Genomic DNA, 25,323 nt, shown 5'->3' with positions numbered 1-25,323 from the left:
TTTCAGCAGAAGTCAGTCATTTTTAGTAACACAGAGTTCGTTATACTGATGTAAGATGTTCTTAGATATTTAAAGCTTAGATTTCTGATTACTAATACTAAAAAATAAACAAATAATAGGTAAAAGATTTTTAAAAAACATTAATTGCAAAATTGTGAGATTAAGATACTGACTTTGGAGAACCTTATGTAAAATGAAAAGAGCTGTAATTATACTGTATTCCTTTCACTAGTTTTGAAAGGAGCTAGTTGCAACCAGCAGCTTTCAAGCAGGTGGAGAAGCAGGTGGTTGTCTATTGTTTAACGTTTTCCTACATTCAGCTGGTTGAGTTTGTGCAAACTGCTGAAAATAGCTGTATGGCTTCATAATGAGAGCTCCAGTGCTGATAGAATGAACCACAGCCTTCATTAATTAACATTAAATGACTTGCAGACAAAATTGTCAACGTAGGCCTTAGTTGTTTTGTAGTCATTAAGCTTTCCTGAGAAACTGGATCCGACATGTCAAAATAAAGCAGTCTTTAGCATGAAGAAATCAAGCAATGCCTGGCCCAAGGCAGAAATAAACGCTGCTTATACAACAGTGTTTGCATCAGGGAATGAGATGTGTCTCTGTTATGTTTCCTCCCCTCTTAATTATTGAATTATCATAGAGGAAAAAGAGCTTAAAATATTTTGTGATATGTAAGTTTAAACCAAGGAGAATCTTATATCCTGACCACTAACACATTTAGTCTGAAAGCGTGTATTTATCCTTGTAGATGAGAGTTAAAAGCACACATGTAGTAAAAAAGAGACAAAATGTAACCCAACTTTTACATTTCTGATCTGATCTCTGATTATTTTACTTCACTTAATCCTCTGATTTATCCTTATTACCATTCACAGGATACATGGAGCCCACTGATTAGCAGGCGTCCATCTGAACTGGCATTGCACCATTGAGTCTATCTGTGGTTTCAGCCTAATGATATTAAAGGAATGGCTAGTGTGTGTGTGTGTGTGTGTGTGTGTGTGTGTGTGTGTGTGTGTGTGTGTGTGTGTGTGTGTGTGTGTGTGTGTCTGCATTTGTGTGAGTGCACATATCTGCATGTGTTTCTCAGCCTAGGCCATGCTGTGGCTTGAATCCCTCCCCTCTGGCTCATTAAATGAAAGAGTAGAGTCATAAATTGCCAGTTATCTTTGGACTGAGACGTTACTGCAGATCTGGGGAAAATGAGCAGTGGCATGTAAAACATAGCACATCTATTATGTACCAAACAAACTAAGTCGCCGTTGGCTGATAACACTTGGGCCACATCCCAGACCTGTAAATAATGACAGCATTGCATTAGCATTCATTTTCCGCCTGTGTGTAGCTGTCAGCTCCGTGTCGCCCATGTTTGTAATAATTGCTGTGTTTAGGCAAGAGCATGGCAGGGGCCTGATGCTTACCTGACGGCTTGGATGAGGTAGTACAAATAGCCTCGAGCTCCAAGCTGTCAATAGATTTAATTCATCTCAACTGTAACTGCAAGATACAACATAAACATATTTCTTTAACGTTTCGCTTTTACCACTAGTTAGCTTTGCGGGAGTGTGGGAATTAATAAACAGATCATAGATCTGGGTGGGAACATTCTAGTGGCAAATGTGAATTGCAAACATTTTCCACACCCTTATCAACTACCAATGAGATGCACTAAAATATAAATGTGTGAAGCTGTGTAGTGAGTAAGTGTCACTATAACATATCCTACATAAAATTTTTTTTGAATGAATAGTTTTGTGAAATGTGTTTGTATTTTCTTTCTGGCAGAGAGTCAGATGACAAGATTGATACAACTCTCATGTCTGTCTGTTATATATAAGGCTACAGCCAGCAGCCTGGTAGCTTAATTTAGTATAGAGACTCCAAACAAGCGGGAACGACTAGCCTGGATCTGTCCGACGGTCACAAAATCCACCTACCAGATCCTCTACAGCTCACTAATTAACACATTTTGCCCGTTTTTTTTTATGTAAGTTTATAAATGACAATCTGTTGTTTTATGAGGGGTACGAGCTCCAACCTCCTAGAGTCTCTGGTCAGCCTCTGATGGAAATAGTCTGAGACGTAATCCACCATAAAACATTGAATTGTTGTTTTTACACTTTGGTCTTGTACAGAAAAAAAACAAAAAACAGACATTATGTGTCAACTAGTGAGCTTTATAGGTTATCTTTAGACAAAGCCAGGCTAGCTGTTTCCTGTAATTTCCAGTCTTTTTGCTAAGCTAAGCTAACCAGCTGTATAGCTTTATATTTAATCGACCGATATGAGAGTGGTATTGATCCATCTAACTCTTGGCAGGAAAGTAAATAAGTGTATTTCCCATTACGTCAAACTATTCCTACAGCAATGTCAGTGGTTCACGTGAGGGGGCTGTGGTTGTCTTCCTCTTCTGACTAAAAAGTTATGAAAACAAATCTAATGGATTTAGCATGATATTGTTAAAGATATAGTTGATTTACATGTAATTTATTACCTCTGTGTCCCTCGCTCTACTTTGGTTTCTTGCACTAACATCGAAGATCTGATGCAATGTTTGAAGATCATGGGAATGAGTAACATATTTAAGACCTGATGTCATTCATATACCCCTTTATGGCTCTTCTGTGTCCCTGCAGGCTTTGTGTGTCAGGACCCCCTATCGAGACAGCCACGCTCTGACCGAGTGACCCTGGACCCCAGTCTCAAGCATCCAGCAGCCCAAAGAACACAGGTACTAGATGCACACACACACACACACACACACACACACACACACACACACACACACACACACACACACACACACACACAAGCAAACAGCAAAGCCAAGTGTTGCACTCATTCACCCTTCCTTGTGAAACATTCCCATTCTTGTCTTCATCTCTCTGTTGCTTACAGTACATTCCTGCCACTGCCATTGAGCCCTTCGTTTACCCTCATGGAAAATTCACTGTAATGCAAAACAACTGCTAATGTAATTACAGAGTTTGAGTGACATCAGTTTGTAAGTGCTACACTCTGTGGCTTATTGTTTTATCATTTCTAATCAAGTGACTAATGCTTTCTCTAGGCCTTGTTGCCTAATGATGCCCCAACAGCTAATGCACTTGGCTCCCTCTGCTTGACTACTGCACCCAGATTTGGCGCAGGACCTGCTGGAGGGAGATTACTAAATCAGACAGATTTCTGCTCCACCTTATATTGTGTAAAGGGTCTGTTTAGACATACAGTAACAATGTTTCTTTGTTGCATGTTTATGCAGCATGCTTTCTTTCTGTATGCTGCTTCGTAAAGGTTAATCTCTCTTCACCCATTGCCTCTTAGAAACCTCTTTCTGCACCGACAGCCACTGCATGCAGCAGAGTGGTGAGTTTTTGTGCGACTCAGACATATTAATCTTCTTTTGTCTTGTCCTTTCTTTGCAATCCCCTGATGCCTGTTACATTACCGGTAAGAAATCACTTACGGTTTTTTGCTTATTTGATTATGTGGCTTGACTATTTTTCATAGTGACAGACAGATTGCTTGTATCGATTCCTAATGCTATATTTAATAGAATTCTCATTACATTAGCAAAGTGGCCTTAGGAAGTAAGTGCTTTAAATGCTGCAATGCACCACTTGACCCAAAACTCAGAAACTTTGCTGTGCAGAGTCTCTAATACTCAGACTGACACTGAACCAGGGCTGCCACAGAGGCTGTTGAAGAAGTCCAGGGGCCTTCAGAGAACCTGTCCTCTTGCTTTACTCTGATTAGGGGCAACGGCTGAGTCTTTTTCTGAAGGATTAGGCCTTGTCACTTTTTGGCTGGCTATGTATCCCCCCAGCCGCGTCAGACAAATTAAATGTAATCCCCCTGCTATTTAGATGACAAATTCTGTATGTGATCCTGCGGGGTTGTGCCCCGTAGTCTGGCCCAAGTTCATAATATGGCCCAAGTTCCAACCTGCATGCCAAAGATGTCAATCACAGCCTGGTAGTGCATGCAGCGGGGAGGCAGCCAGGAATGCCAATGTATAACAAAAATGCTCCATTTATGTGACAGGGAGAAGAGAAGAAAGTGTGTCTTTTGTTAAAAAATGTGTAGTTTGCACATTTTCACTTTATAAATGAGAGTTCTTACAGCCTTTCAGCATATTAAAATTATTACTATTATTTTTAACACTGGCAAATATTTATCTTGGATCGGGGAATGACAAGACATGGTTGTTATTGGTTTGTAGTGACATTTTCTCTACTCTTCTCCCTTTACAGCGGCAGAGATCAGCATCAGCCAGCAACTCAGAAACAGAGGGGTCGAAAGACAAGCAAGGACCTAAACAAGGCCAAGGAGATAGCACCCTGAGCTTGACTGCTGAGGAGGTGAGACCTTAGCAATGGTCACGTGTGACATCCTGCGTCTGATTCTGTTGAATTAAGATATTATGGGAACTTGAAGGTACATGAACTCTTTCAGAACATGTCTTTTGTGTTCTTTTACCTTTATAGATCAAAGTGCTGAGGAGGATAAAGGAGGAGTATGAGAGACGAGGAGGCTTCATTAGGATCTTCCCCACCGCAGAAACGTGGGAGCTGTATGGGTAAGCTGAGCCATGAAGGAACAGACAGCTCACTTGTAATCCCCAAGGGGTGTTTGTCTGTAATGTTACTCATTGTAAATACTGTCTTCAAATGAGACATTTAGGCTTAATCAATGTAATCTGTGCCAGACCGTACGACTCCTCTTGGCTGTCAGTAATTGAACCACCAGACTAAGGTGTAACTACGGATGTGGTATTTGTTGAACCGTGTGCATTATGTTCCAAGAAAGGCTTATGTACCACAGTGACTTTATGTTGAAATAGCACTGAAGCCCCTATAAGAGAGGAAATACACTTTTGTGCTTACAATTCATATTCCTATATGAGGATTTGTAGCTTGATTAGATCCATGGCTCTCTAAGCAGCAGAGATTTTGTGGCATTTTTAAAAGCATATTATTGAGCGGTCCAGAGTAGCTTCATCACAAAAGCCTAATTTTAACACATTTGCCTCAAATAATGAAGTCGAGGCTCCTGCCTTTATGATTATTGTAATTTGCTTATTATCTTCTTCTCTCAGTGGATATCTGGAGTCCAAGACATCAATGAACTACATGTTGGCAAACAGACTTTTCCATGGAAGGTAAGCATTTCCATTGTGGTTGGGATTGGGGAATAAATCTCTCCATCAGTTTGTGGAAACGGTTGGATTCTAACATGGCGTTTGTTTGGTCTTTTGATTGGATAGGTGAGAGGCACAGCTGAATAGATGTTGCACAGTCAACTTTTCCAGTGCGTGCCCAATGTGTATGTGGCATTGTGGTGACGATTTGGGGGCAGCAGGGGAAAGACGGTTATATATGAACTGTGCCTGTTTATTGAACCACATTTTTAATACAACGTGCATTTATGTTATTTGAATCAGTATGAGCTTTCAAGTTTTAACCACAGCTTTGACTATTGCACAATATCGTCTGGAGATTTGGACCCCAACTAAGTCCATCTATGATTTTTCCATATTCGTTAGTTAGCCAGATTAGGGGGACGATTGTTGCTGTAAGACCTCAGTTGCTGTTATTATTTGCCATTTATCCTCTCTCCTTTGGACCATCACTGTCTCTCGCGTCAACTTCTGGACAAGCTACTCAACCACACTAATCTTTCTCAGAACTGGCTTCAGTTAACGTTGAAATTTATAACTATTGCTCTGCTTTGTAATTGTTGATGATACACATATAAATCATTATAGTTGTTGTTATTCCCATTGTGTTGACATGTCTTGTTCTGTCTCTCAGGAATGTGAACGGGAATGTGCAGCTGCAGGTGGACGCCGTCCATGGCTGTCACGTAGTCCAGTATGAGAGGAAGCTGCTGTCTCTGGAGGCACGTAAGAGGAGACAGCGCCACCTGACTCATCGCTCTGCTGCAGGGAAGAAGAAATCGGGTAGGCTTGATGTGCTTTGCTTCAATTAATTTTCTGCTAAAACTGAAGAGAGTATAGCTAAGTGGGACAACATCACATGCTAATGCACTTTTGTTTCCAATAAATAACTCCCCTGTGTCACGCTAATGTTGGCCAAATATGACTCTGAATGAGTTCATTTTATTGCAGCAACAATAAAAACCCTATTTTGAGTGTATGTGTGTATTTTATCCAAAATGCCAGTGATGAAACTAACATTTGTCTTTCCTTGCAATGCTGTATACCTCAGGGAAGGAATCCAAGGCCTCCCTGACTGCAAGCAGCAGTCAGGAGGGAGAGGAGTGTGCGCAGCAGGAAAGACAAGTCCTTGAGCCGGTCTCACATAGGGCTTTGGTAGCAGAGCTAAGAAAACAAGTGGCCACACCACTGGAACGCTGCCACAGTGAGGCTCTGTCCAGCTCAGAGGCGGCCACGCACAATGCCAGGCCGAGAGTCAACCTGCTCACCATCCTCCAGCAGGGGTGGGACCTCAGGTCAGTCTGTAGTCTGGGCTGCTGCTGTCATCTCTCAGGAGAAATGCACTAATGCACCTACAAAAGAGGATGAGAAGAAATTGAAACTGCTTTTGTTTTTAAGTATTACTCTTGTGTACCTACAGTCAAAATTCAGGTTTACTGGTGATTCCTCAATCTAAAAGGGACTGATGGCTCAATCAGTTTTGAGCAAGAGTAGATATAAGAACCATCATAAGAGCTTTGAGAGGTTTGTGATGGATCTGCAATAAATTAATAATAGATTCTAACCTATTCTGGGGTAGCTAGCTACAGCATGAATTGTAATTAAGAGTGAAGGAAGCTGTGGTAAGTTGATATAAACATACATGATGCTTTTCAAATTGATATGAAAACATCTTCACTTAATTTAAGTAAAGATACTACTATACTGTCAAACACATATGACACACTGTATATACTTCTGTACATGAGTGCAACAAAGACTGTGGTCTGATGTTGATTTTAAAAGTGTGGCTGAAATTATAATTTGAGAAGGAATTACAATAACAAGTCTGACTTTGTAGAAATTCCTCAGTGCTTGCCAGGACTGTGCATGAAGCAGGGAAATTATAGTACAGCATATCATTGTTTGTGTTTGACAGCTTTTTCCAAAACATATTTTTTTTCCGACTACAATGTTCTGACAGTACTCTTTCCAGGTTCACCTGGGCTACAAAGACAGTTTATCATTTTGATAGCGGTACAGGACAAGATACACTGTGTTTCAACAACTTTTGGCTGAAAGTGATACATACTTGTTTTTGCTTTCTCTCGTTTTCTGGATGATATCTCAGCAAATGGAATGAGTACAACTGCTTGTTCTATCTGTTGTAACAGATGTTACAGATCACAGATTTCCAATACAACTTAATAGTCTTAACTGTCAGTTTCAAACAAACTAGCAAGATCTAGGGGATAATGTTTATTATCAACTGTTGTTGAATCTTTCCTTTACATTGCTTTACATATAGAATTATTGATAAATTTCCTCTTTCTCTATCCAGTAAAGTGCAGGCCCGGATGGCCTTTTCCTCGTACCTGCAGCGAGTCCAGCAAAGACTGTTGGCAGAGAGCAGGGCCAACAGCATCCCAGCTTGGCCAGACAAGGATAATGACCAAATGGTACAGTGATAATCATTTTTTAATCTCCTTGTCCTGATAAATGGACATTGTTGGAATACCCTGGGGCATTGTTTCCCTCATATGTGTATATACATGCCAGATTTCCCCTTATTATTATTCTGTTACTCATATGTACCCTGGCTGTAGCTGAAATGTGTACAAAGCATTTGTGGCCACATAGAAGGAAAACGTGGTCTCTGTAAAAGTTAGCCTGATTGGAAAGTCTACATTGTAATGGCATACATCATCATCATCATCATCATCATCATCATCATCATCAGTGACCTCAAACCTTTAGGGAAAATCAATGTGAACTTGTGAAGTCGATCTCTAAGCCATTAAATTCAAAGGTCTCAGTGTTTTATATGGCATTGAACGCTGAAAGGAGAACACACAGGCAGCTTGAATAAGTGCAGCAGGACGAATCAGTGATTCAGGACAGTGATAATAAAAGATCTCTCATAAATGTTTTTCGTCTGCACAGGAGCTGGTGATTCGCTTCCTAAGAAGAGCAGCCAGTAACCTTCAACAAGACATAAAGGTGGTCTTGCCCAGTCGCCAGCTCCCGCTCCAAGACCGCAGACGAATCCTGTCCCACCAGCTAGGCGAGTTTATCCACTGTTACAACAAGGTATTCCCAGACTTCGGCCTTACCACAGAATCACAATTCTAAGAAATGATGCAAACATGGGAAACATTGTGCACATTGACTATACCTGCTGCGTTATTCTTCCCTATCTCATCAGGAAACTGAACATATGGTGAAAAAACAGGAGAATAGCAAAGAGGAGCATTGTGTTAACCCCAGTGTGTTTCAGGAGTACATCACTGCAGCAAGGTTAGTGAATTGGCAAGTTCACTTACTATTGTTCAGTGCTTGTCTCTTTAGTGTTCCAGTTATATATTCTACTGTCTGAAGAGTGCTCTCAATCTGCTATACGCATTTATCTTCTCACCCCCCCCCCCCATTTCAACAGTGAAAACGATCTGGAAGAAGTACTGACATTCTACACACAGAAAAATAAATCAGCCACCGTCTTCCTCGGAACAAAAATCAGGAGTGTTAAAAACGGCGTTCATGAAGTAAATGCCTCAGGAGATTCAGGCAACTGTGAGAATTCCAAAAGTGAGTTGCCTCTGTGGGTGTTTTCCCCTCATATTCTTGTTACTATGTGTCTGGGTTATGTTTAATATTTTATCATTGAAGCACAGTAAACAGGAATTGTTTAGATTTGTTATACCAAAAAAAGCAAAAGGGAAAAAGATCTTCTGAGGTGAAGTAAGGGTCAGCTTCAAACGATTAGCACTCATTGGGGGAAAACAAATGTGTGTCAGAGCAGAGGAATGGCTAACTGATGATAAAGGAGCTCTGGCCTCTTTCCTCCTTTGAACAGCTCTGCCTGTGGCCAAAAAGGATTCCAGCACTTCGGAGTCCTCGCTCTCCACAGGGAAAGTCAGCAGTGACCCAGACATCAAGGCCACTGAGAGTCAGCCTTCTGTCCGTTCTTTGCCTGAAGACCAACAGACAGTGGTTAGAACTGGTAAAACCCAGCCGGAGGTCCAGTCCTCCCAGCACTGCTCCAGCTTCCCTATGACTTTGGACTGCACAAATATTCATCTGCAGCACTGCTCTCCTGCCCCGACATCCCTGCCTCTCCATTGCCCGCCACCGCCACCACCTCCTCAGCCACCGTCCTATGCACAGTCCTTGGCAAAGTCTCACTTCTGCCACTCTGAGCCTCTTTCTGACCCTCCTGCATATACCTCTGCCGTTGTGGTCACACAGCCCCCGAGAGCAATGTGGACAGCTGTTTCCAGTGGCTCTAGCACAGTCTCTACTGGGCAACCAACCCAGGTGCTCAGGAGGATTCAGTCCTTCACCTCATCAACATCCAGCTCTGGAGCAGCTTCTTCAATCCCGAGTGCCACGCACATCTATACCCAGAAGCTCTCTAGACCCACCTCTGCAGGCCAAGGTAAACTCACTATTGCATACACTGTTGTTTATCAAACTCACTCCTATGTTCTCATTGTTTGTCTTTTGTTATTCTGTATGTCAGTGATCAGGAAGAACAGCTCCAGTAAGATGAAGTCAAACTCAGTTGGGACATTTAAGGAGTTAAACTCCTTGTCTGCCCAAGCCCAGTCTAACCAGCAGGCCTTCATCACAGCCCTGCAAAAGCTAGCTGACAAGCAGGTTGCTCGCCACTATGCCAGCTCCAGTCACATCAACCTGCTGACACAACACGTGAGTTCGTTTGTTCGTATGTTTTCAACCTCTATAGCCCACTGAGCCAATAGCTAATCCCACCTGGGGGAGCTACTCCCTCTTGCAGGAAGATGCACTGTGTGTGAAGAAGAATCGTTGTTGAGTTATTAAGTAACTGTAAACTGATCTGTTTAATGTTTCATGGAAGGAGGAAGAATCTGGCCCCATGCAGTAGTCTCTCACTGTGAGGTCTCTGATATTTCTCTTTGTTGATGTGTAAACTTGGCTCTGACCCCATGCTGATTGGCGGCATCTAGCTGCTCATTCATTCAGCAGACCTGTTGGAGCCGGAGGGTCTGCTGCCTCGTACCGTGCACCTTCCTCCTTCAGCCCTCAGCTCGCCTGCAGCCTGTGGGCTGGAGTTGATGCGGGGGTGGGTCTGGAACTGGGGTTTGAAGCTGGCTGGCCTAAACAGTGGTGAGCCGCATCAAGCCTCAGCTCCGTGTGAGGTCTCATTATCAGATGCACCATGGGGGAGTGATTTCTGTTGATACTTAACAAGCAGCCACTTTTTTGTGGTAATTGATGCTTATAAATAGAGGAATGTGGCAAATTGGCACCGAGCAGGGGAGCGGCAGCTCCGTTGGCTCCATCACCACCTTCTCCTATATTCCCCAAAGGTTTGTCATTCTGTGTGGGGAGCCCCTCAACCTTTGCTCCCTCCTCCTCCTCCTCCTCCTCCTCCTCCTCCTCCTCCTCCTCCTCCTCCTCCTCCTCTACCTTGCTGGATATTTTCTGTCAAAGTTTTTTTGATGGCACCAGACCACACAGACTGCAGATTTATGGCTTCCTTTTGACTGTACATTATTCTGTCTATCTGAAAGGTGTTTGCTGTATTCCATATGAATAGTTAATCCTTGGTTTGGCAGCAGTTTAGTTTGCGGTTAAATAGTCCAGTGTTTTGCACTTAAAGGCTTTTTTAGTGCTCAGATTTGAAGTCATTAAATCACTTGCTGAACTAAGTGGAGAACTTTGTAAACATGAACAACACCCTGTAACACTAGTTGACCTCTAAGGTTTAAGTAATTACTCACTCTCATGCTAGGCCATATGTATACAAAAACAGAAACTGAAATTGAGTAAAGCCAGGCATATTATAAGCCAGGTGAATATACTCCTGTGATGCATGGATATGATGGTTAATCCTTCCAGCTTGTGTGCTTATGTTTATGTCCAGTATATTATAAAAAGACAATCCTTGTGACACTCTGTCTCAATCACACAAGCCAGTATACGTTAGAGTACTGGAGGATGGTAGCTGTGCCTCACATGTTAAAGAAAATTTAATTTTGATCTCTTAATGTGACATATGATATATGACATTTTGTCCAAAAGCCCGGCAACATTGGCACCCACACTTGTGTTTTCATTTCCTTAGTTTAAATCAAACAGTTTGAATTAATACAACCAGTATACCTTAATGGATAACTTAGAGCTATAGCTGTGTAACACTATGCTGACACATTTTTCACATTGTACAAGGTTTGGCAGCATTACAATTTTCCCATCGGACATTTAGTGCACAAGAGGAAATAAAGTAAATAAAACGCCACAGCAGTATAATTAATTCTCCCATTAGATTTCACTGAAGATAATTCCCAGGGTAGCACAGTGCAGTGCAGAGGTACAGTTGCTACAATAGTCCTGAGCTGTTGACTCATGATAGCTGATTCTGCTTCAGATGGAGGAGAAGGGGGAGGGGACCACCTGGATTTAGTGCTGAATGGAGACTAGCTCTGCCATGTGCTGTGTGTACATTTCACATAGCCCCCAGATACAAGAGAATGAATTGATCGATGTAGGGAGGAACACAAGTGCTTATTCATCAAACATTTCCATTGCTTTAGGCATTGGGATGACTATTAGGGAGATGTTTGGTTGACGTGACTTAACTTTTGTGTTTGAGTTGAATCATATGTTGAAGTTTTCTCCTCTGCCCACAGTTGACCAACCTGAACCTGACCAACAGGATGCTGAGCAGAGAGAGCTTCACACTGAACCCTAAAGTGCAGCGTACTGCTGCTCCAACCCACGGGCCAGTGAAAGCTGTTCACTCTGGAACAGATCTATGTAGCCGCACTGGGTGAGTCCAAAGACTCGTAGCATTTCCAGGCATTTCAAAAATACCTTTCCTGCATTTAATAAGCGGATCAGAAATGACTGATCCTCATTAAATAAGGTTCAGTTTTTAAAAATCCATTATAAAATTCAATGTTTCAACTTACAGTTACATTAATTCAGTTTTAGTGCCACAACAATCCCATCCTCTGGATGCCCTTTGCTTAACCTAGCCAAAAAACATTATGCTCAAATGGTGAAACAAATATTCTCCTCTCATAAGGGAAGAAATACACAGCCCACTCCCAACTTTTATCAGCATTTTTGATTGGTCCCACTCAAACATTTTAAAACGAAATTTAAATAAATTGCATAAATGCATAAATTGCTCTTGGCTGTTATCTCTTGTTATGTAGGCTAGATAACTACACTAATTTGCTCAGTTGCAGCACATTAAACTGCCTGTAAACTTAACTTAAAATGTAATTTGGTCCATTTAGATGTTGGTGTGGTCCCTTGTTAATTACAGCGCAAGGGCAGGGAGTATATTTCCCCCCCGAGACCTTTTTTTTTTCCTTTTTATAATAAGAAACTATTAGCAATACATTTAAATAAAACATTACTTTTTAATGCAAAAAGGGATGCTTAAATGTTAGGGCTGCTCCCGAGTAAAGATTTTAATAATAAGGCCAACTGTCAACTAGTCGTAGCATGTATATGATATCAATTTGATAATTGAAACATATATATTTTAACCAATGATAACGAAAAAAAAGTGGTAATCTGAACTTTTAGTCCATTTATCTCAACACAGTATAACATGACACAGTCTCAGTGTGTGAGAGTCATAATAGTCCTGTTCAGAGCCGCTGTAAATCAGCTGGCCTCTGTTGGTCCCCTCTGCTCCAGTTCTGTCGCTAATTCTGGTTCCTTAGCAGCATTCCCAGCTGGGTCTCCCCACTCCTACGCTAGTGACCTCCCCTGTCCTTCGAGCTCCCAGTCTGGGTGTAGTCAGCTAATAGGACTGCTAACTAGCTAGTGGCAGCAGCTAGTACAGTTAGCATATGCAACAGTGCACCAGTAAGTGACTCCCTGTTTTACAAGAAGAAAGGACCTTGTTGCAACAATCCCCTGATACTTTGACCCTTGGTGACAAGGCACAGCATTGTTTTTGTGGGTTGACTAATACTATTCTCAGTGACTAACGATTAAGTTGCCTATCAGGGGGCAGCCCTACTAAATGTAATGTCAGTTGGACTTAAATATATTTTTTATTCATTTATTCCAATTGTTACAGTCCTTCTCTATTACTCCACACATCTGCCCACTTATAAGTAGTCCAGTGCTCCTTTTGATCAAATTTTTTTCATTCTTGAGATTGTTGGGTTCGAAAAATTCAGAAAGCCTGTTTGCGTATTAACTATCCTTCACTAAATGAATGTCCTGAGGATTTTCTGTGAAACTTTACACTGTAAATTGTAGATGGTGGTAGCTTATTTGGTCACGCTCAATAGAATCTAAAGGCTTTTTAATGGTCTCTGACGACTTTTTAGATTGAAGATTGTTAGTCTTTGGAAAAGGATTGCGGAGTGCCAACGCTCCTCTGGGCAGGCTAGTTCAATATGTGTGTGGAAATGGGCATTTTGTTCCCTTTTTAATTGTGCTTTGTGGAGGTAAGTAACAGTAGAGTTGGCTGCTAAGTGCTGGGAGTGTGTCAAGCATGCTGGCAGCTTAAAACATTGCATTGGAGGTCGGTGGTGAAGGGTTGGGGGGGCAATGTCAACACCCACATTGTCTGTCTGCTCCAGGCTTTGCCCCTGTAACTGTTCAAATCCCCCCTTCCTTACCCCATACATCACCCCTCACACATTGCTCTGAAAGAGAGAAGGCAGGAAACAGAAGGACTGGAGTATGATCACACAGTCACACTGGTACCGGGCCAAGATATCAGCTACTGAAGGTGTAATTCATAGGTGGGGTAAGCATCTATGGTCCCTCCCCTTTTATTTTTGTCTTGATATGTGAGTGACAGTGTCTCAGACAGCTTGGCCTTGATGTTGGACCTGTTTTTCCATTCCACCCCTTCCTTATGTATCGAGCTGTCAGGGAATTCCAGGAATGTCTGGCCTTTTCTCTTTTTAAAATAGTTTTTATTTCCACTAACCAAGAAGAGAGATTTAATAGAATTTATAATTTTACAGAGGAAACAGAAGTCACCTTTTGATCTCCCATTTCAGTTTAGAGCTCTAGCGCTTTGAAGGATCATAATATTTCTTCTCTGAATTTATCATTTGTCATTCCCTTTAAATATTTCTGCCTTTCCATATAGTGTTTTGGCACTTAGTCCATCTGAAAATACATTTCAGGTTAATGATTCAAAGAAGGAGGGATATCCATAATACAGTAGCTTTTGTTAGAAAGCTTATTCTAAATCTCTCCAGAGAATACATAACTCCCTTTATCTTCCAATTTGTCACTGGCTTGCAATACAAAAAGCTCTCTTATACCCCAGTACTCCCAGCCCTGGGTTTGGCATTCATCTCTTTTTGCAGTGAAATGTCCTTAATAAGATATTAGGATAAATTGCCTTGATTTCACCTCTGCACTGTTTCTTATAACACAAAATCCCCCCCCCCCACCGGGCTCATGGTTTGTGCCAAACATACTGAAACTGTTAAGCACACTGGCTCTTTAAGCAACCACAGGGGTGAAGTATGATGGGTTTCAAAGAGTAGCACAGCTCTTTGAAGTGCCGCTGCCAGGATCTACCAGGTATGCTGCATCAGCATTTTGAGAGCTGCTGCTTCACTCCCCTGCATGTCTTCATACACCCACCGGATCATTTCCGGTGCTGGACCTCCTGATACGTTTATGATCATTTCCATTCAACGTACTCATGAAACGATGTGAGAAGTTTTAAACACTGAGAGAACAGACAGTCAGACACACAGACTACAGTCAAACAGCTACCAGATTGTTGTGTTTGGTTACTTCTGTAAATTTTCAGACAGACAAGTTGTCTAATTTGTAAATGTAATAATTTGGTAATTTTAGTAACATCTTATTTTTGGCTGATTCATCTTAGTTTTGAGTGATTTTTAGTTTGCTTCTAAAGTTGTGGTTTGAGTTTGTGATGGAGCTCCAACTGAGTCTTGTATTAGTCATATGAACAATCTTGTGTCTTCAGCTGCGTTAGCATCCTGGCTGCAAAAACACCGCCCCCATTTCCTTCTCTGTGTATGTACAAATGTCCAGAAACCATTATCTTCGTTACGTTCACTGCAGCCAGGCTAGAACTGAGAAATACCACAACCCTGTTTATGCAGGGTATTTTTAGTCCTGTTCAATACTTTCTTAAATTGATGTTTGACTTGGTCAAATTTTGTAAGGACATACCATTCCAAAAGACTGTATGACAGCCCATTTGCTGAACCAACAACCCAACTAATCAGAAACTCTGGTGAAAATTCAAAACTTCTTTGATGGGGAACATGGTTCCCACAAAATTGGTTTGATATCTCTCTTCCGTTGACTTTAAAAGAAGAGAGGTTTTTACTCATATAATAGGAAGGAGAACAGTTTCAATTCCAGTAAATGGATTTAGGTTATTTAGCAGCTACACACACCTTTATAGCAGTACACATCCCACAGCATACAGTATAGGTATTAGTCAGGACTGAGTTTCACCAGCCATTATTAAGTTTGTCTATAAAATCATTCCTAAGTAACGTTTTAATAAATACTAACTCATTTTAACGGTCCATTTTGTAAAATGTAGGTGGATTTATTAGCAGAAATGGAATATAATAGTCATCGGTATGTTTTCATTAGTGCAGAATCACCTGAAAATGAGAATCGTATTTCCGTTACCTTAGAATGAACTGTTTTAACATAATTTCCAAATACATTTGTTTTTACAGGAATATTTAAAATGTTACTTCTTTTTTATTTTTTATTTGTCACCATCCCTGTACTTGCTTACCTTTACTGTGATTGACAGGGTACACTGTACAGGGTACACACATTTCTTATCTGCATTATTTCTTAGGCAGCTCACTCATCCCTGTTATAATTTCGTCAAACCTATCAGGTACCTTTGTCTTTAAGTTTTCCATTAAAGTTATCCCCTCTGCTCCTATGAGTGTAGTCATTTTATATCATGTTCCAGATTTATTTCTTTTTATCTGCAAAAAGTTATCCAGATAACTCATTAATCCTGTTTCTTGGAAGACACAGCTGGTAGTTGCAGGATCCCGTATTGCTCATCAATGCTCCAACTACAGCATCAGCATCCTTGTCTCGACTGATCCCACAACAAATCCCCAGATACTCATTTTTTGTATTTTAAAGGCCGTTCTATCGAGTGTCATGTTGTTGCAATCTAACAAGGTAAACAAACAACTGAGTAATGGCTGGAAATACCCTCACACTCATGAGGCAGCTGATGTTTACACTGACCGGGCAGGGCTTTGAGATACTGTGGCATGATGTCATCTCATACAGTCCATTTTCCCAGATTCACACTGAGTTAGATTAATGCCGCACATGTGCTCAACTTAAGCTGCTGTGTTGTTCTACAGTAAGTCATATCAGCATATTAAAGGATTGTGAGCGCAGCAGGAAGTAAGCTGACACCAACGAGCAGAAGTCCGGCAGGAAGGGAAGTCCCAGATAGTTGAAGCTCCACACATGTGCTGCACCAGTGATGAGAAACTCAGATGTAAAACTCCTCTTCTCTTTCAATTCTTTTCCCCGATTTCATTGGTCACTGTTGTTGGACTAAAAACGGTTGCTGGTTTTCAATTCATGGCGATCTGTAGTATTTTTTTGCGTGGTGTTGTGTTGACAAGCCCTGTCTGTGAAGACTTCTCCTTTGGGTCCTGCTGCGACATTGTACTCACGGAAAGCATGTGCTCTCCACGGGAGAAATAGTCCATTTTAGACCAAATGCTAATAAAATGGTAGCACTGAAGGTTCCTGCGGTCCACTATGCAATCTGCGGCCAAGCTAAAGGAAATGACTGCTGTAAACAAAGAACTAGTTTTTGTTTTGTCTCCTGGCATTGTAGAATCTCTGGCCTTGCAAGGTTCACAGACAAGCCTTTGTTTCCAGAAGCTAAAAAAAAATGAATTGGCCCGTGGTCACACCAGTTGTTTTTGCAATATATATGCCATTATGTGAACTGAGAAATGCATGGGTGGATAGCATGTTCACATGGGTTTAAGATCCCTTGTGTCTTTGTTTGGCCACACAGGACAGGAATCATTTTTTCACTTGAGCGACCCAAGATTATTATCCCACAGTGTGTATTGTTGTTCAAGATTAATTGAATTCTAATTTTAGAGCTTGTCATAGTTTGGTTCTAAAAATATAGCAGCTATTGTGATTTTAAGTCTGCAGTGTTTTCTTTTACTCTAGACCAATAGACAAATGTTATTGCATGTAATGGGAGGAATTTCCAAGAACTTTTTTGTCATTATGACCCCCAGGGATCCCATTTCTTCAGCTGTAGTTGAATCTCTGTCTTTTTTTAAATTTTATTTTATATTTTTCCTCGCAGCTCCCAGTAGTGGTCTTTATGGCATTATTTTTGGCTGAGGTGGTACATATACAGCAGCACACCAGACTCCAAATAGACTCAATTTAAGCGTGTCTGAAGGCGAGGCTGGTCACCTCATTGCTTTAGCAGGGGCCGAAAAGGAAAAAAAAAAAAGGCTGAAACAGGCTTAGTCCTAATGACAGATAATCCAGTTACAAACTCGTGGACCTCGTCAAAAGGTTTGCTTTCCAGGTTGTGGCTTTGTGATGTGAATGGAACGTGAAGCTTGCGGAGCACTGAGGCAAAAAGGAAAGGTTTTTAGTTCAGCGTGTGCTTGCCACAGGCTTGCCCTTTACTTTGAATCTAACTTGCCCACTTTGACTTGAAGCTTCTGTGGACCCTGATGGGGACACTGTGAGCTGTCCTGTCTTTTTCACTTTTTGCCGGCGGTACGGGGCAGTTAATTAGTCACTGCCACATTCCTGCATTGGTTGAATGGTAAAATAACTGATGAGGAAAAGACAGTAGCGGATACTGAGATATAATGGCTCACTATTGAGCCACTGAAGCTTATTAAGAAGTTTAAGATTATAAACTAGTAAGATAGATCAGCAGTAACTTGATAGTCACTTCAGTTGAGAGTACAGAGATTTAAGGAAAGGAGAGCACAAATGTCATTAATATTTGCCATCACTTACCAAATGACAAAGGTTATGCTATAATGCTATTTTGTCACACCTCTTCTTCTCTCGTCTCCTCTCCTTCTTTCTATTTTCCACACTATATGTCTATAGTAGTTAACCCTCACCAATTGTATTAGCTACCATTGGATCAGTTATGAATGAATTTAAAAAATGCTTTCGGGCTAACTTTCTCTGCTTTAAAAGAGTAATTTGGCATTTTGGGAAATCCACTTATTCGCTTTCTTGCCAAGAATCAGATGAAAACATCTCAAAATGAAGCTACAGCCAGCTGTTAGCTTAGCATAAATACTGTGAACAGGGGGAAGAAGCTAGCCCGGCTCTGTACAACAAAAGTCTGCATACCAGCGCCTCCAGAGCCATGCTAGCTGTTTCCAGTCCTAATGCTCAGTTAAGCCAACCAGCAGTTGGCTGTAGCTTAATATTGACCAGATAGACTTTAAAGTGGTATTGATCCTCTCATCTAACTCTCAGTAAAACAGGAAATGGGGTTCCCACGCATCCTGGAAAACCTGGATATTTTGAGACTTATTTTCCATTAATTGAAACAATGCCCAAATGTCCTGAAAATAATCTAAGTTGTCTTGGGAAATTTTAATTGTATTCTAGGCCCTTCATCAGATTGTCTACTTATACCTAGGTTTGAGGAAAACTGTATTAAACTGTGGTCAAATCACTGGAGATGGAAAGCGGAAAGCAAGCTCACACGGAGCGTCCCATAAATGCCGACCACCTACTTCTAGTGAACCTGTGTCACTTCATCATGTGTGTGTAAACTAGGCCCATCAGTAAATTATATGGCCGTTTGTGAACCAGTGTGGAAAATTCTTATTTTTTTTAAAGTGCGAACTATGAGAAATTAGCATATTATCCAAAATGTCATATTATTCTTTTTCAAGAATAATGTATTTTTCTTCAGGGGTATAAAGTGTTTTCCAACATGAGGTGGAACCTTCATAGATATTCAGGATTCAGAAGAGCAAGTGGGTTTTTGTTGATTTTAATTCTCTCTCACCCTTTACTGACTTCTCTTCATTTCTGCTCTCCAAGCCACAGGCCGCTGAAGGATGAGGAGGGTCTTTGGGATGGGCAGATGCAGAGTGCCTATAGCTTGGTGACAGGGGTAAACCCCCAACAGTGCTACCAGCCCACCCAAGGAAGCTACCAACTGCAGTTTGCTATCCAAAAACTGCAACAGCAAAGACTTCAGTCTCAACAATTTCTGGACCAGAGCCATTGCAGACACCAGGTAAAGAAGAGATTTTCCGTTTGTTTTCTCCCATTATTTCATTATAAATGTGATACTTTAATGGCTGCATTCGTTATTGTTAAAGTCATACACAGTTGTTCTGTCCACAGAGCACAAGAAGCTGGTAAAGCCTCAAGTACACGATAGCTGGGTAGTTGCTTTCCGACACATAGGTTTGAACTTTTGGTGGAAAAAAATGGTTTTCCTGCTCACTACTTCCCATCGTCTTTAGAAGCTGTGAATTTCAATAGTATCAGGTTACTTGGATTTGTTGCTGATACTATTTGAATTCCTGATGGTTTGTTCCTTCAAAACACTTATGCTTCAAAACGTTGTCTTTTTTTCTTTTGTTCAGTTAGGATTTAGTAAAAAAGTTGAGACAAATCCATTTTTCAGCTTCTTTTGTTTTTTATTGTGTCTTACTTTAATATCAACACCACATGGAGGAAAACTGAACATGTATGAGAACTATTGAGTTATAACTCAGGAAAACTCATATTTTTTTCTGTACAGAATATTCCCTTACCTAAGCACAGTGCCGTCCAAAATAGCACAAAATACACCCACATCAAGGGGAAAGCTTTCATGTTAGCATTTACAAAGATATTCTGAGAATCTCTTTCCAAACCACTTAACAAACTGGTGTTCGGTGGGAATATCCTCCTCTACAGAAGCTCATTCCTGGAGAGCCAAACATGACTCCTCACCCCAAGATTACATTGTTTGGCTGAGTGAGTCGGCTAGGCTTATATTGGAAGGTGAATAATCAAGGAATGCTGCCCATGAGGGCACTAGAGAGGCCCCGGTACGAAGTCTATTATAAGTTTGAAGCCGAACCGTTACAGTTCATATCAGATTTGAGCTCCATTTGTGTTCCCATTGCAACAAAAATACAATTTTGGGATATGATTTTCTCAGCAGTAGTAATGTAGCGACAAAAAACCTTTTAGCCATGCCTGACTAGCCGTGACAGATGTGATTTGGCTGTTTTTATAGGGCGATTAGAAAGGTAGAAAGGTCTCGGTCATTTCGCACCGCATAATTTTAATGTTTAGGAAAAAAAGATAGGCCCTCCGTCTTTCTGTACAATGGCTTTGAAAGAGGATCTTAACAGGAAGAGTGTATTTCTTCATTTTCCAGAGGATTTTGTGAGGTCCATCTATGGATGGAGAGAAATTGAGGCAGGAGAGTGCCATGGGACAGCTTACAGTGTGGAATGATTGGATTCACCCGCTTTTTTCCGATCTGTCCTGAGTAATGCAGTTGCTCTCACGTCATTGTTTTTTCATCATCTTGGTTGAGCCTTAATTAATGCAATTGAGGTGATATTTCTCTTGGCTTGGTCCGGCAGCCTTACGCAAGGCACTTTATGAAAGTGATCCCATGCCTTTCCTGTTCCATTCCCCTTCTTATATCGTTTCATAGTCTGAACACAAATGACCAAGTTTCTTTTATTGCTGACATGTCCTGTCATACCCCAAGCATATGGAGGCAGGAAAAGCTTGTACAATCTGAAACGTTTTTGTGACATTGAGGACTGCATGTGGACTTTGCAATAGAGCTAAATTGTTGTTCAACTGTCACAAACTGAGGTCATAGGAAGGCTGACTCTGGATATGATTGTCTCACCATCAAATCAGACATACCTCCCTGAAATCATTGCCATCCCTCCCAGTTTGTTCCACCCACATGGGTCTCTCTGCCAGTTTGACCAAGAAATGGATGTCTTCTATCCTGCAGCCACTTTATATATTACTATTTCACCCATTTTTTGACTCCAGAGGGCTTTCTTTGCAGCATACACACCTCGATTGATCCAGGAATTAGTCAAAGAGAGGGGCTTTGGTCTTTTTGATACTAATGCAACTCACATTGCTTGCTTTTCTGGCCTTGTTGAAATGTTAACTGATCATTTTGGATTAACTAAAGACACAAAAGGAAGTGTTTCATTTAGTGTGAGTGCTCATGTACATATATGTGTATCAGTGTGTACTTCTGTGAGAGAGAAAGAGACAGGGTGCTGTTCCGGCACTCCAGTCCACGTTCCAGTTACTGGGTGCAGACTGCGCGGCTCCTCCACAGACTTGGCCCTGGGCCACCTGGCAGCTAAAGAAAGGTGCCCTTCCTGGTCCCGCTCAAACTGAATTGCGGCCATAGGGCTTGCAACCTGGAAACTCAGCTTCTCATTTATCAACACAAAAATTACATCAGATATTCCCTGTCACATTGCTGGCCCTTTGAACGGCTGTGCTGTGAAGCTGGAAAACCATTAGCATGTTAGATAGCCGTATAAAGCTGCAGAGAAAATAGCATGGCCATGAGATGTGGAAGGAATGTATACAAAGCATTCCCCAGCACTGCAGGGACAGAGTGAAATGTGGCCCTAAAATATTATGTCAGAAAGTAAATGGTTTTTTCCCCTATTCCAAACCTTTGAAGAGATCTTGTACAAACAAATAAATAATAATGTGAAGAATTTGCTTCTCAGTGCAGCCAACTGCAAAAAAAATATTGAGCTTGTTTTGATATTGGATGGCATTTCATTAATATCTGCACTAATTCATGTCAAGCACTTTGATATGGAGCTATTATTATAGCAAAACTATTTACAAATGTGAATGGAGAGTTGTGTAACTGTATCTCAATCTGTGCGTGTATTATAAGATTTGTAAATGTAAAAAAAAAAAAAAAACTTTCAGATTTGCAAATATATTGAAATTTGTAAATGTGTAGACAAATCTATAAATTTGTATATAGATCTAAAAATGTGTGGACAAATCTGTAAACGCAGACATACATATTAATGCCTGACAAGTCTAAGTATTTGCTCCAAGAGCTGGAAATACAGACAGTTAATCGGTTACAATTCAGGCAGGACCACCAGTTGTCTCTTTTTACAATTGAGTTTTGCTACACCTTTGCCGTGGAAGAGATCTGCAAATGCATGTAGTGATTTGTGTGTGTGAGAAGAAATTTGTCTGTGTGCCTCAATAGCTATACAGCCTACATACCACCAGTCAGCGGGAGCCTGACATTGCTGCTGACAACAAGTCACTTGTAAAAAGAGCCAATTGAGAGTCCTGCCTGAGTTGTAAATGATGACCTTTCTGTAATTCCAAATACTTAGACTTGTATGTGTGTCTGCATTTACAGATTTGCTACATATTTACATTTATCTTAATACACTTGCGAATCTAAATACAGATTACGTGACTCCATTCACATTCGTAAACAGTTTTGCTATAATAATGGCTCCATACACCTTAATGATCAGAGGCCACATTTTTCCCCCATGATTAACCTCACACACACACACACACACACACACACACACACACACACATTTCCAACTAGAATTGCATACTCTGATAATGCTTTGGGAGGCCGAAGTAATTAAAGTTATATGCACATAGATTCTGAATTGAATCATGGCTGAGCACTATTTTTTATTATATCTGACACCTGACCTTTAATCAAGACTCCATTACAGTTGATTTTAAGAGGTTTGTTATGAGCAGGTTTACTTTTTGAGGCAACTAGAGTACAGTTGATTCAATCTGTCAGCTAATCATGTATTTCAAAATTTCATAATCAAGTAGATTCCAAAGTACATATCAAATCCATTTTCAGCATACAGATAACCTTAAAATCGACCACAGATTTCATATTATTTCCATATATTAGAAGGAGTAATGGTCCTACAACTAAAGTTATTATTGCAAACTTTGATTAACTAAGTGATGTTGACCTGAAATAACGGTTGTCTTTTCTTGTTTCTTAGGCTCAACTTCCAGACCAGACAAGTTCTACACACACCCAGGCTCCCATAAACTCATCCAGCTGCCCTCCAACCAGCTTCCACATTCGGCCCAATCACAGTCATGGCCACAGCCACATCCAAACCTGTGTTAGTCCTGTTCTCGCCCCAAAGCCACCCAGCAGTGCCAGAGAAGTACAGACCAGGAAAACGGCAACAAAGCGCCTCATCAAGTAAGACCAGCCTTGCAACTTAATGCATTTACTCCTAATTTACTTCTTTGTGACCCCTGAAGGTACTTAAATCAAGTATTTCTGAGAATTTAACAAAGTCACCATGTAGTTTATAGCACATTAAGAGGGGTGGCATTGATAGGCCGCTGCTTGTTGATTGAGACACAAAGTGAATGGGGTTGGTGAGTTCAAGAGGACATGGCTAATGCTAATGAGAGCTAGAATGTGTGTGCAGTGGAGTGCTCCCAGTCTTTTGGCCGCAGGGTGTATCTGCCTGTTCAGTAAACAACCTCATCTCATCACAGGCCTGATTTCTGCCTGAACCGTAAACAGAACGTGGTTCAGTGGAAGGGCCCAGGCTCCGAGCGCCGTTTAAATCCTGTTTGGTTTGGAGATAAGCTGAAGAGCACAGAAGGGAAAATAAAAGGAAAGGAGTGAAAGTGGGCTGAACTGCCAGCTATTTCCCTCAATTACTTTATGACTTTATTACTGCAACATCTGGCCAAATTACACAACAACAGCTAACCTTTGTCATCAGGACTGATTGTTTGTTTTGAGCACACTGTTTTAGTGGTGAAGAGCTCTTTACAGCCCTGTAATGCATAAGAGGGAAGGGCACAACTGGATAGGAGCACAGACTGTTTGTATTGCATGAGTGAAGCCCATACTGTCTGTGAGTTATCAGCTCTCTGTCTGTCCATTTCTTTGTGTGATTTAATTCATTGCAACTTTGCAGGCCTGCTGACACTGTAAACAGTTAGGTTTGAGAGTAGCACGTTGCACTGAGCAAAGCCCTCGCTCTGCTGATGTGTTACTTTCCGTCATCTTTCTTGACTGGACAAACTGTACCTGGCAAGTGAAGAGTTAAGAGGGCAGAGGTGCAGCTTAGGGGTTGTAGAATGGGTTAGGGCAGCCGAGTAGGTGCTGTGTTTGCTCCTGTGTGTGTGTGGGTGTGTGGGTGTGTGTGTGTCTCTTCCTGGCAGTAACTGTGTTTACCTTCTGCATGTGGAATTCCAGAGCCCCCTCACACTCTCCGCTGTCCTGCATTTTTGTGGTCGACCAGTGTGACAGGGGAGAGTGTGGGAAAAACGGAAGCTTCAGGACCAAAAATGCACCGATGGAAACAATGAAAAGAAAGAATAAAGAGAGGGGAAAAGAAAGAATGACAGAGAAAAGTAAACTGTCCAGGAGAAAGGAGATGATTGTTTGCAGAGACTGGTGGGATAATAAGTTGCTTCCCTCTATTTCCAGCGCTCATTTTAGGGGCAACTCAATACCTCTGTTATTGAGGCACATCTGAAATGCATCCCAGTGTAGACCTATGCCTCTCCAACTTATAACAGAATCACTGTGCTGGGTGTATTTAAACACTTCAAGGTTATCCAGACCTCCAAACACCTTCCTCTAGCCAGCTGTTGAACTATAAAACTGTTGTTTGATACAAATTTACCATCGCTGGCCTTGACTGGTTCTCCCATGAGGAATTCGACACTGATGATCATTGACAGTTCTTAGTTGAAGCTGTTTATCAGAATGACATTTGGTTTTGGGCCTTGTTTAGGAAAGGAAATGAAGTGAAGATTTCTGTTGACGAAGCCAAATGATTTCCTCTGTTTGGAGTCCTGCTAGACGAACTGCTACAAGAGTGCTATCCAGTCAGCATTGTCTGAAACTGCTGACTAGTGTCCAGTGATTGGACTGACAGCATTCTGTTTTAATTGAAGATTAAAAGAAGTTGAATAGACCTCGGCAGGGATTCCGAGTGACAGTGCCTTTTGATTTTTAAGCTCAACTACTAACTAACATGTGCTACACTTGCTGAAAGCAAATGCGTTTCATGTTGGTATCTACTCAGCAGGGCAGGGCTCTCTGGTCTATCAACATACCA

General features: G+C 41.2%; 1 protein-coding gene across 3 annotated transcripts in view; it reads left to right on the top strand.

Moving 5' to 3' along the window:
* Positions 1 to 25,323, top strand: part of ttll5 (tubulin tyrosine ligase-like family, member 5) — a 46,829-nt gene that overhangs the window by 15,560 nt on the left and 5,946 nt on the right. For 2 of the 3 annotated variants that reach the window (XM_051396128.1, XM_051396126.1), the window contains exons 15-30: positions 2,649 to 2,743; positions 3,337 to 3,378; positions 4,266 to 4,373; positions 4,500 to 4,591; positions 5,111 to 5,173; positions 5,826 to 5,974; positions 6,243 to 6,486; positions 7,512 to 7,629; positions 8,114 to 8,260; positions 8,376 to 8,467; positions 8,607 to 8,755; positions 9,024 to 9,605; positions 9,690 to 9,877; positions 11,842 to 11,981; positions 19,247 to 19,445; positions 23,227 to 23,435. In XM_051396128.1, the coding sequence (XP_051252088.1) occupies positions 2,649 to 2,743; positions 3,337 to 3,378; positions 4,266 to 4,373; positions 4,500 to 4,591; positions 5,111 to 5,173; positions 5,826 to 5,974; positions 6,243 to 6,486; positions 7,512 to 7,629; positions 8,114 to 8,260; positions 8,376 to 8,467; positions 8,607 to 8,755; positions 9,024 to 9,605; positions 9,690 to 9,877; positions 11,842 to 11,981; positions 19,247 to 19,445; positions 23,227 to 23,435 (2,617 nt within the window). The remainder of the gene's footprint in view (positions 1 to 2,648; positions 2,744 to 3,336; positions 3,379 to 4,265; positions 4,374 to 4,499; positions 4,592 to 5,110; positions 5,174 to 5,825; positions 5,975 to 6,242; positions 6,487 to 7,511; positions 7,630 to 8,113; positions 8,261 to 8,375; positions 8,468 to 8,606; positions 8,756 to 9,023; positions 9,606 to 9,689; positions 9,878 to 11,841; positions 11,982 to 19,246; positions 19,446 to 23,226; positions 23,436 to 25,323) is intronic. The other variant, XM_051396127.1, reaches the window with a different exon arrangement.

This window comes from Dicentrarchus labrax, unplaced genomic scaffold, assembly GCF_905237075.1.
Source record: "Dicentrarchus labrax unplaced genomic scaffold, dlabrax2021, whole genome shotgun sequence".
Lineage (NCBI taxonomy): Eukaryota > Metazoa > Chordata > Actinopteri > Moronidae > Dicentrarchus > Dicentrarchus labrax.
This window is presented reverse-complemented; position numbering and strand designations above follow the sequence as displayed.